Below are 11,646 nucleotides of genomic sequence, written 5' to 3' on the forward strand. Positions count from 1 at the left end.
TTCTTGATGAAATTCAGTTTGAAGTTTTAATATTTTTCCTTAAAAAATTTTAAAATATAAAAAAAAAGAGAATATACATTATTTATAATATGGAAAAATTTATTAAAAAAACGAGAACATCAATGATTGCTTAGAACCATAGAGTTTACATTTTAAAAATGTTACATTATACTATATATTTCTCTCACAATTGATTTATATATTTATATAGATATATATATATAGATATGTAACTTCTGTTATAATATTTTAAAACTATTCATTTATCTGGTACTTTATTATTTTATTAGAATACTGCTGATGCCACCACAATTTTTGTTGTTGCCACAACAATCTGCCATCCACTCAACATATTTTTTAAAAATTTCTTTTTACTTTTTACTATTTAAAAATAAACAAAATCTAAACAAAAAGAATGTAGAGACAAAGGTTGAATTTTGAAGCGAAGCTTGAAAGGAATTGAACATGCCACGAGTTCATGCATATCCACGACACCCATAATATACAAAACTGTTCACTCATGCCAGCTTTAAAAAAATAAAAAGTTTCAAGTTATCACTGTGCTAAAGCGAAAGGCAGCGATAAAGTTGCTTTTTAGCAACCGTGTCGTCAAAGACCAGTCAGTTCATGTGTGGACGGACGACCGCGGTAGGCGTCTAGAGGTCGCTCGAGTGAGACGGTTGAATGGAACCTATTCAACTACCAACTACCTCCCCCATCACGTGAATAATACTTTGCACTCCCATCGATGGATGTTGAGCTTCAACTCAAGCCCGCCGGATTTGCATCCGACTTTTTCGATTCCAGGCATTACAACTTGTATCGCTCACTGTTACTTCGATCGCAGTAACGCAGTAAATTAGGGTTTAGTGGCATGGCAGAGAGAGACAATTTAAGCACAGACTGTTCTGCTAACAACCTCGTGTTGGTTTGCGTCGTCTTCATCACGCTGTGTCTTCGTTCACATTCTGCAGTACTCTGAAATGCTCACGGGTTAATGTTTTGAGGAGAGATGTGACTGAGTGGTGTCAGTAGATTTTTTTTTCTTTCACGAGCTCTGGGACGTAGATCCGGCATTTGCTAACTTCTCGTCTGCGGGTGTTTCACACATGGAGGTAAAGGGTCTGTGATGTTCCCTGTATTTGTTTTTGCTTCCACTGTTAGTTCACAGTAATGTTCCTGCATGTTTGGCGCATATATGCATGATGGTCACCGAATTTATTTTTTTGTCTCGCGGATGCATACAAGTGTTTTGTAAACTGCATTTAATCGTATACCATTGCATGATTACTACAAAGATACAAAACCCTTTTGAGGAGAATTAAAGTTTGCTCAGTGTGGTAGCGCTTACGCTCCTGTTTCGTATGTAAATCACGTTACAGCTACATTTATTGCTATGTTCTTCAGGGAGATGAATCGGAGAGCATTTCAAAGGTTCTAATGATAATTGAATGTGGTTAATGGTCAGATTCTGTCGGGGATTGCTGTACCAGGACTCAACGTGGTTGATGAAAATACCAGAGAAAGAAACGGGAAAGAACCAGAAATAAGTACTCTCGCCACTATTCGAGGCAAGAACCATACACATCACATCGTTCTTATTAATAATAAGAAACCCAATTTTTAGGAGCCAGAGAAACAGGGTCACTGCTGTCCGAAGTCGGAAGAATCGCGCTTATGGTCAGTAAACTACACACCAAAAAAACCAAAAACAAAAACAGAAAAGACGAAGTAATTATCTCTCTTCCCTGCGATTTGATTTGCGATTGAACAGATATTGAAAAGGGATTGGAGGCAAATCTACAAGAGTGCATGAACTTCCTACAGGTTTTGACAGAGGATAATTCAAGAAAGGAAATCGCAGCTGAGTGGGCTAACAGAGATGAACGTCAGTTTCCAGAACTTGAAGTGTTCCATGCCATGAGGCCGAACACAGCTCCGCCCAAATCTGCCACGCACCTCCAAGAGCACCTAGTATTTGTCCGAGGGGTTTCATGTGAATTTGATTGCAGTACGGTGGAGTCTGAGAGTAGCTGCGATTCGAATAAGCATCTTTTTCAGACAGTTTCTAAGATCGATTTAGAAGGGGATAATGTGCCTTTGAGGAACAAGACCGCACAACAGGTACATCCGCATCATGATTGCTACGCGGTGAAAACACTGCCCAGTAATTTGTTACTTGTCGACGAACGCATCCGAACTTTGTCGACCGAGCCGATTACTGAAATCCCCTCCCCGAAGTTAGCGGATTCGTCCACCGGCAATCAAAATGGCAAAGTAAGCCACTCGTAAGTCCGTTGTTCAACCTCGTCGCAAAGTAGAAAAGATTGTAAAGGTGTGAGATTAAGCAGGCTTATGTTTTCGTCTAATTTCTGGATAATTTACTCGCAGGTGAGTGTGTGTGTGCGGATGAGACCTTTTAACGAACACGAAAAAGTGTGCCCCCTAAAACAGGTCTCACACTTCTCAAATATATAGGAATTTTTCCCAGTATGCTCCCGGTAACTGAGGATTAAGGTGTTATTCTATTCGTCTGAATATGCTTCTGAAGTATCTTACTCTTTGATAGAGCGTAATTTTACCGAGGAAGGTGCCCTTCCAGCGAATTGGTTGCTTGGGTTCGGTTCAAACTGGATTGCTTTGTTGAAGATGTTATCTAGCTCCACATTGATCATAGTTTCTGTTTGCCTCGCAGGTATTGTGCTCTCAAAAGAACAAAGTGGTTGTGAAGGATTATAATTATCTACGCCAGGGCAACCCCATGAATAAATCCAAAGTGGAGTCTCAGTTTGACGTGGATAACGCATTGGACGATAGCTTTCTACCTCGCGGTAATCGACAGCGGAAGGAGGAGTCTCAGAGATGTATGTTTGAAATTCTTGGCAGACCTTGTGTGGAAAATTCACTGGACGGTTTCAATACTACGGTATGACTCCTCGTCATGCATAGAATTGGTCACAGTCATCATACATCAGTCCCTAACCTTTTAGGAACAGTGGCACGCTTGGAATGTCGTGACTGTCTCTTTTCAACTGTTATACTCCGATCGATGTTGTAGGGAAGAAGATTCTCAGAGTTTTCTGTGCAGTTTTGGCTCATATAGAACCGGCAGTGTTGTCCTTTGAAGCACATCCTTCAATCTGGTCCTTTCCAATAGGTTGTAAGTTATGAAAATAAAGCGGTAGATCAAACAAAGCTAACTTCCAGTTGTTCAGATTATGACCTACGGGCAAATGGGATCTGGCAAGACGTACACGATAGTGGGAGACGGTACAACTTGCGGCCGAGGTCTAGTGAGTTAAATTGTTTAAATTCCTCAATTGGACACTTCTACGCATCTCTAGGTTTCAAAATGTTTGTACACACTCCAGGTTATGTGCAGTTTATCAACGGCACATTTGTGTCTCATCTTTTGTTTTGACATGATTAATTGGGGACATTAATTTATAGATTATTTTTATTTTCTATTTCATTTTTCGTTATAAATTTAACTTATTTTTTGCCTTGGCAATATTATGAGAAAACTTGAATTCCACTGGACTGTTGAACTGAAATTGATATATTGGAAGGTCAAATAGGTGCCTAGGATTGTGAATGAGTTGATGCGTCGTGTTCAAGACGATCAAAGTAGCGGTGTCCACCTCACCATTCAGGTGCAATTTTTTTCCACGACAGAAATGAACGGAGCTTAGTAGATTTATTTTGTATCTAAAACAACATTTGGATATTCCATTTTTCTTCTTTAACTTTTATTTCTTTTTGTGACTTACTGGTATGCGATTTGAGAATCCATTAGTGATATTACAGAAAGAGTCCTCTAATATTTCTCTTGCCTTTATATCCTTTGAACATGACCTGTTCTCTTAAAAAAGAAATTATAAAATTAGTCAAAATATGCTTCACATGACAAAACACGTTTTGAATCGAAGTTTTGCATACATAAGGGGAAAATCACAAACAGGTTGTGGAACGTCCAGGTGAGCTACCTTGAGATCTACCAGGAAAAGGTAAGGGACCTATTGGTTGACAAGAAAGCTGAACACACAGCAGAAGAATCTGGAGTGAATTGCAGCTTAAGATGCACTGAGTTGCCGCTCATAGATGGGGGAGGCTCAAGCTTCTTCCTTCATGGGCAAGTCAAAGACCAATTGCGGGTTCGGGAGCATCCTGAAACGGGTACTCAATTTGTTTTAAGATGAAAAAATTGAATTGAGTTACAGCTATTTGTGCTTGAACTGCTTATCAATCACAGTCCTCGCTAAACTGGCGGGATGTAGCTGTAGAGTACTACCAGTCTCCTATTCTGACATTGATTTATTTAGTTGTCAAGACTGAAGGGGTCATACTCTTCTGGTTGGCAGGTACTTATGTTGAAAGCCCTAGGTGGAAGGTTGTAACAGCCCATGAGGAGATGGACAAACTTTTGAAGTTAGGAGCGGCGAATAGGATGTTGGGGTCGACAATTTCGCATGCTAGGCTATCCAGTCGTGGTCACACGCTCTTTACGATCAAGATTACAAAGGTGTTCAGTTTGTGTCCGCTCGCATTGTAGGTTGTTTCAGGCTTCCGAATTGCGGATATAAGATTCTGGAAGTGCTTAGGAAATAGTGTGTTTGGGGAAGGTGGTCAGTCTATTATTAGCCTTGCTATTTTCTCCTGTTTTTAGATTTGCGACTGAACGTTTCTACCAGAGTATTAATGTCTTTCTTCAAACCATCTTGTTTAACATTCTCGAGACTTCTTCCTTTGAAACTTCGACATTGTACAGGAGTCTTTGGGTGTAAGTCTGCGCATGTAAAAAATTAAGGTGCTTTTGGTTAATCATTTGCAGACAAATGAGAAATCACAACACACGAGCGTGAGCCATATTAATATGGTGGATCTTGCAGGCGAGAATTCGTACCATATTTCATTCTTGTCAACTGTTGCTGTCATTTGCACAAAGACCTCTCAAATAGAATTTTGCATAGTGAGCTGTAAGACTTTGAGCATTTATATTTTTCAGGTTTGTGTTGCCCATAAGCAGTTTGATGACATGTTGGAGTGCCCAATACTGATATATTATCATTCAAGAGCAAAGTTTTCAAAATTGTATTAGCTATGAAAAACTTAAATGTAGGACAGCTTGTTAATCTATTAAGTCTTACAAGTGTTCTGGCGTGCTGGAGCGTGCAGGTAGCGAGAAGATGGCCCTTGGTCAGAAGCCTTCAGCTGAAAGAACCTATGAATCCAAGTACATCAATCGCTCACTTGCGCAGCTCAACGACGTGTGTTTCCAACCAATCTGTCTTTATCAAGGCGAATTCTTTAGTTTGATACTCTTTAATGGTAAAATGGTATCGAAATTAATCAAACTGTAATCTGTACCTCGGCAGATGTTCACGAATCTGCCGAATGGTAGGTCGAATGGGAAATTTGTTTCTTATCGAAGCTCCGCCTTGACAATGCTCCTTCGAGAATCTCTTTCTGAGAACAGCAAAACTTACTTGGTGGCTAATATCTCGCCTGCTGAGCAGGTACAAAAAAATTCTTATTTTCTTCCCTTTGTGGAAACGTAAACATTTGGTCCCTAAATACTATTTCTTTTGACAAGTGGAAACAACTTTGCAAAATTCCAATGGGCAGGATTTCCAAGAGAGTATTCATACGCTACGGTGTGCAGCAAAAGCCAAGCGTATTCATGCCCCACCAAATCAGGATCCGGCAACGAAGAAGCAGATATTCATGAAAATGGATGAGGAAATACGCGTGCTTCAGTACCTTATATCGGATTTAACCAAGAAGCCGACGCCGTCAAAAGTTGCTGAACCGTTGAGGGCAGCGAAGGAAACGACAGATGTAGCAGAGGAGTTTCGTCCGACTGGAGAGACTGATTGCAGACGCTCGCTTCAAGAGAAGAAAGTACAGGTCTCTTCTATGCAGGTTCAAAAATTACAATGTTTTTCGTTGATTTCATCAAGCAGTCTTCATACATCCTGGTGTTGCACTACTCCAGCGGTTTTAATTCCGAATTTTATAATTTTGAAGTGAGACTAATTTTTTTAGACCAATGCTCATTTGTGAATCTTTTGAGCTGCAGCTCAGACTCCCGTCGCGACAACAAAAAGGAAAGCCAAGCTGGGCTCTGAATGCTAAGGATAGATTCGTCGTACATACAAAAATTACGTAAATGAAAACCTTCGAGGACACTTGGTAGCCTAACGGGAACGGTTTAAGAAAGGGATTTTATTGGTTGCTAAGAAGTAATAGAAGTGGTAATTCCGTTGCAATTTTGTCCACCAATGCTATTTTATTTAAAGTTTCTTCAGAGGCTTTGCTCGGATTACTGCCGCTTCTAAACTCATGCCCAAGCGAGTAATCTTAGGAATTTCTTAGTGATTTCGCTGTGTCTGGTTCTGCATAACTTAGAGCCCTCATATGAAAATATTCCTCAGGATCATATTAAGAATCCCTGTGCCTCAAGTGGGTTTTGAAAGTACTAAAAGGTTTACGGAGACTACAATTCGACGTACTAAAGGCAATTTCTTCCTCTTTGCTTTCCGAAATCTGAGAAACTGTCAAATGACGATTCGCCAAGTTAACAATTCGAGGTACTATTCGCGCCTTGTTCCTCTCTTCCCGTCCATATCCTAGGAAAACTCTGGAATAAAATCCACAATCAACTTGCCAGCAAGAGCACAGGGCCAAGACAACTCATGACCACCTGGATTCGTGCCCACGAGCCATTTGGACAGTTTTATAACACCTGCTCTACAGACGCCACCTGCAACGCAACGTGTCCTACAACTGAGAAATCTATTCAGTAACATTAAAAATTTGGAGGAGCTTCCAGATACATTCTCTTATTCTGTATCCAAAGCATCGTGCTGTTCAGGAGGTCGATTCCGATTTAGCCACTTTTACGATATTTTTAGGTTAATGATGTAAAGAAAGAAAGTCAATTCCGCTTCCTGTCCGGGATTTTAGGTCTGGGGTGGGATGACGGTGGAGGTGCGGTGGTATTGTATTGATGTTACACTCTCTGTAACAATGGTGAGTCGCCATGTGGAAGCGAGGCTTGTGATCGATACTGGGACCTGCAAGGTGTTAGGACATGTGTTGCTATAAATCTCTTGCTTGTATTCTGGCTCTCTAATTGACTGCCAAGGCACTCGTTATGCAGCATCTGAAGCTTGGAAACCACTGAATAGGTCGACTTCACATTGTGTAGATAGTTTGGGTTCGTCGCGATCTCATTAGAGGTTTGTTGCCAGAGTAGTGTTGGAATCGGAGACAGAATGGCAGGCTTGGTGAATAAGGCTAAGGATTTGGTGGCTGACAAAATTGCCCACATGGAGAAGCCCTCTGCTGACTTGACGGACGTGGACCTCGATGACATTTCTCGCGATTCCGTGAGACTCAAGAGCGATGTGCTGATCAACAATCCATACGACCATGACCTTCCCATTCTTGAAATCACTTACCGTCTCCGATGCGGCGATAGGTGAGCTCCATCTTTCAGAATCCTTGAATTTTTGTTTTGACCTGTTTTCCTCGTTTTTGTTCGAACTCGATCTGCATCCAGGGAAGATTCATTTGATTATTTGTATTGCGCCGTTCTGCAGGGAGATCACATCCGGCACTGTAGGTCACAACGGGTCAGTTGCAGCAAATTCAAGTACTGCCATCGCAGTGGGATCCAAGGTCCCCTACAGCTTCCTTGTCAACTTGATGCGCGACATTGGAGCAGACTGGGACATTGACTACGATTTCGATGTGGGCGTGAAGCTCAAACTTCCAATTATTCACTCCTTCACCATCCCCCTCCACAAGAAGGGCACGTTCAAGTTGCCGACACTGTCGGACATATTCTAATTTATAGATAGAAATCGATTGTAAAGAGATCTGCTTTTGTTGATAGACTTGTATATCGGCGCGATTTCTTGCCAAGAGGGATGTGCAGACACAGAGGCTACCATCTGTTACCAGTATGTTGTTATTTGAATACGTCTGCGTTTGCTTAAGTTGAGTTTTTCTCTAATCAAAACGGCGAGTTACTGTCACTTGTACAATCCCGTAGCTGCATGTGGTATTCTGATGATGGTATTGGATATTTTTTGTCTCATACTTTTGCAACTGAAGGTCTAAACACGTGTCATCCAATTTGGTGTAGCTAAGCATGCTCCATATTATAACCAAAACTTTTCAAAAAACTGGTTGGTTGTGATAATATGCTAGTAACATTATAATGCTTTAAGCAGAACAAAATAGATATTAAAGATAAGATTTTAACCTCATGAGAGCTTTGTAACAAAATGCTTGGCAATAGTTCTATTCTAATCGTTCTGAAAATTGCGCCCTCCCTGCACAGTACTAGAAACGTAATTAACACGTTCACACGTACCTCTAAACGAATCTATGCACAAAGGCCTGCGTCCACCTTGTTTCTACACTATGCCTGAAATCTGTGTTGATGCAGTTAGACATAGTCGAAACAGGATTTCACCGAGAGAGGACTATTGTACAAATGCATCTGTGCACCCTGCACCAGTAGCCCACCAACCAAATGTAGTCTGCAGATTCCTCTAGCATTCTTGAGACTATACATTTAGGTGGACTAGGATTTGTGAACAGGTACTAATCACCCAAGCTAAGTTGCATTCGACTGTGGAAGGGCCCATGCGCGCTCTCCCGCGTCGTCTTCATGCCATCCCATTGACGTCTGCTCAATTGAGCATACAGTGTCCCCGCAAGCGTTTCCTTCCACGTCAATCCATCCTGAAATTACAAAAAACGTCACAACAACGGATAAACAATTAACCACCCAGTTTATAGCCTAACAAACTACCCTTCACAAGAACGTAAAATGTTCTAGGTTTAGTCCTGATTCGCTCCCTGCGAATGTAAACGTTCAATTTCAGGTATGGAAATAAGCCTCTACCTCCATGATGCAGCCCTCCGTTGCTGGGCACCTGGTTGGCTGGTCGATATCTAGAGGCTCGTTGGGAAGCTCAACGACAAAGAAGGTCTCGAAGGGTGATACGCCATGCAGTGAAGTGGCGCGATAGATTCGGTTGAAACTGATGTTATATTCCTGCACGCCAGCCAATCGACATCTCAGTGAGACGGCCACCGAACAGCAGATTGAAAGCAAGCAACCAGCTTGCGCTACAAGTAGGTGCCGCCGCAATGACAAAAGGAGCTCGCGTAAGGCATGCAGCCACAACAGAATGAATCCAGTGTCTAGATTCTCTCGCATGTCAGCGCCTGATCATTTACCCAATTCCGCCAGAGATGACCTCACTTGCAGACCTACTCCCTATTAGCTCATTTGTGCTTGGCTAGCTTGGTGTATCGTATGTAAATTTAACTATGGAAGGGAAACTATCTCTGAAAATTGACACGCAACAATTACGAAAATCACGATTGGCGAACGCTTGACAAAGACCTGTTTTACTTCTCTACCTATTAACATTTGCATTTCTGCTACTTGTGCAATATTGTCACCCCAAAATCATCTAAAACCTTCTGGTTGTTCTGCTTATAAGAAATCCAAGGTTCTGGACAAAGTTACCCATAATGTTGTTGCAGGGAAGGGAATTCTGTAGAGCCTAGAGCGATGTTCTTCCAAAACATGGGTGATAGAGCTAACATTCCAGGGACTAGACCGTTATATGTCTATAATGACAGGGAGTCGCACAGCAAGGGGATTGAGAGCTTGGACTTTAGTTTAATGAAATCAATGTCTAGAACAGACACGAAGCTTGCCAAGCGCCATCACGGGGAATAAATCCCACCTCCTACAATGGCAACCAAGTCGAAATTGAGAAATACGGCAACATCACAGTGCGCGCGGAACATTATGGGACCTCAAAGAAGGTACCAACCAGTGAATGACGATGATTAGGGTGATGGTTGGGTCGATTGCACGAGAGCTTCGTGCAACCGCCCGCCATCTCTCTGGCTTAGTTGCACGCCTCCAATGCAGCACCTGCTTTACAACTCAACGTGCACTCCAGTTAGAGATCGGTAACAGCACTCAGCTCAATGCTATCGCAAACACAAAAGACTACAACCGGTCGCGCAGGAAGATTCTTGCGTTAGCTCTGATAACGTGAATATCTTGCTACGCACTTCTTACATTCTCAAGCGCAATGCTATACAAAACCGAATCGTTTACACATATCCTAGCCACTTGTTTTAATTGAATCGAAATGGACAAGCAAACAGCACACCATACCAAAAAACCTGAGGATGAAAGACATCCACACATATACGCAAACCTTGATGGTAGAAGACTCAAAATCAATCAACTTTGACTCAAGTACAACAACTCTCTGTCGATATACAGGCAAGACACCTACTCTACCGGGACCTCATCGACGCGTCACTGCAGTCAAATTGAACACGGCGAGCTCATGCCCCGAAGCTCAACAAAGCATTGCCGAGTCTGCAAATGCAATGCGACCGCTGCAACATGAGTACAAAACCGCAGCTGTAGCAGAATCAGAAGCACAAGAACCCACTTGTACGGGTGCAATCGAACAGCAACCTGAATTTGCACAATGGGGCAGCTACTGCATCGGCTAAATATAGTTCGAAAAACCTATCAAGTAGTGGGTCCAAATACAAGACTATCATTGGCACAAGCTGAAGTTGATCGATGAGGATAATATTTCATTACAATATATATATTTCCCTCAGGCGACCCGATAGGCCAAACGATTGCCGATACTTGCTGGAATGATAAAGAACTCCGGTGACTCCTATATACGGTGTGATCTTTAACTGCCCGCATCTGAGAACAGAATGTTCTTGGACAAAACGGAAACTCCAGAACCAGTGACGTAGCACCACAACACAGGCAATCTTGGTCAATCTCAACACTCACGATGAATGAACAACTGCAACGAAAAGCAACCAACTGAACCTTTTATTTTCCTTGTCAGAGTTTGTCTTCGCCACTCTCGATCCCGAGTCACCAAAGCCGACCAGGGGCGCCTCTGCCTCGTCACGTCCAAATATATATGCCCGTGGAGCTTCACGTTGGGGTGGATCGACAAGCCCCATCAACCCCAAACTGTAGCAGTCGTGGAACACACATCCACAGTCTCCATTTACCCAGTGTTTGTTTTTTGCAACACTAGACCTTGCACCCTTGCGTTCTAAACAGTAAATATGAAACAACAAATAAAGGTCGCTGCTCCTCCAAGTCCAGCTACTTCACTGCGCAGCTCCCCCTTCCTGTTTAAGACTATCGATGCTCTCCACACATGCCCTTCCTGTGTAAGACTATCGCTCCCTTTGGCTTTGTCTCACATGGTTCTTCTCCATCTGCCTCTCATAAACTGGGCAAACCGGAGCTCAGCATCCTCTGCTGATAGATCTGCATCGACCTCATTTCCTGAGCATACACTTTAGTAACTCAGTTTTTTCCTTTTATGATTCTATTTCCCCGTTTTCTCAAGTGGGACTCAGGATTGTGAATCATTTATGGCCTTTATGGTGTCTTTGTGCATGGAAGGTCCTGCTTTAGGCTGTTGACTTTAAGGGTACTGCTGCTGCTGCTTTGTGGCCATGTGGGTTTACAAGGGCCCTACTGGAGTCTCATTCGGGTCATCTAAAACTTTTCTCATTCTAGTGATGAGCGATACGGCTTTGCTTGGT

General features: G+C 42.3%; 3 protein-coding genes across 23 annotated transcripts; 2 read left to right on the forward strand and 1 right to left on the reverse strand.

The window, feature by feature from the left end:
* The first annotated feature begins 726 nt into the window (after positions 1–726).
* LOC112275064 (uncharacterized) lies at positions 727–6,323 on the forward strand. 8 transcript variants are annotated; one of them, XM_024505025.3, is made up of 14 exons: positions 727–1,122; positions 1,469–1,571; positions 1,775–2,277; positions 2,392–2,454; positions 2,696–2,926; positions 3,216–3,293; positions 3,579–3,653; positions 3,978–4,176; positions 4,362–4,522; positions 4,832–4,889; positions 5,176–5,267; positions 5,376–5,516; positions 5,626–5,922; positions 6,080–6,323. In XM_024505025.3, the coding sequence occupies exons 3-14, from the start codon at positions 1,813–1,815 to the stop codon at positions 6,167–6,169; spliced, it is 1,950 nt and encodes a 649-aa protein (XP_024360793.1). In that variant the 5' UTR covers positions 727–1,122; positions 1,469–1,571; positions 1,775–1,812; the 3' UTR covers positions 6,170–6,323. The 8 variants fall into 8 exon arrangements, with proteins under 8 accessions (XP_024360793.1, XP_024360788.1, XP_024360791.1 ...); XM_024505020.3 differs by having other exon boundaries at positions 727–1,115; XM_024505023.3 differs by having other exon boundaries at positions 727–1,115; positions 6,085–6,323.
* Positions 6,324–7,145: 822 nt separating this feature from the next.
* LOC112275065 (late embryogenesis abundant protein Lea14-A) lies at positions 7,146–8,042 on the forward strand. The gene is made up of 2 exons (XM_024505028.3): positions 7,146–7,483; positions 7,605–8,042. Exons 1-2 carry the CDS (start codon positions 7,278–7,280, stop codon positions 7,852–7,854), a joined length of 456 nt encoding a protein of 151 aa, XP_024360796.1. The 5' UTR covers positions 7,146–7,277; the 3' UTR covers positions 7,855–8,042.
* Positions 8,043–8,200: 158 nt separating this feature from the next.
* Positions 8,201–11,366, reverse strand: LOC112275067 (uncharacterized). Of its 14 annotated transcripts, none has more exons than XM_024505038.3 (4): positions 10,910–11,366; positions 9,867–9,970; positions 8,921–9,073; positions 8,201–8,757 (listed from the first exon to the last, which is right to left on the reverse strand). In XM_024505038.3, exons 2-4 carry the CDS (start codon positions 9,933–9,935, stop codon positions 8,617–8,619), a joined length of 363 nt encoding a protein of 120 aa, XP_024360806.1. In that variant the 5' UTR covers positions 9,936–9,970; positions 10,910–11,366; the 3' UTR covers positions 8,201–8,616. The 14 variants fall into 14 exon arrangements, with proteins under 14 accessions (XP_024360806.1, XP_073386270.1, XP_090102350.1 ...); XM_073530169.2 differs by lacking the exon at positions 10,910–11,366 and adding an exon at positions 10,664–10,750; XM_090246224.1 differs by lacking the exon at positions 10,910–11,366 and adding an exon at positions 10,664–10,703 and having other exon boundaries at positions 9,867–9,973.
* Positions 11,367–11,646: the final 280 nt, after the last annotated feature.

Source organism: Physcomitrium patens, chromosome 22 (assembly GCF_059467195.1).
Source record: "Physcomitrium patens ecotype Gransden chromosome 22, ASM5946719v1, whole genome shotgun sequence".
In the NCBI taxonomy this organism is placed as follows: domain Eukaryota; kingdom Viridiplantae; phylum Streptophyta; class Bryopsida; order Funariales; family Funariaceae; genus Physcomitrium; species Physcomitrium patens.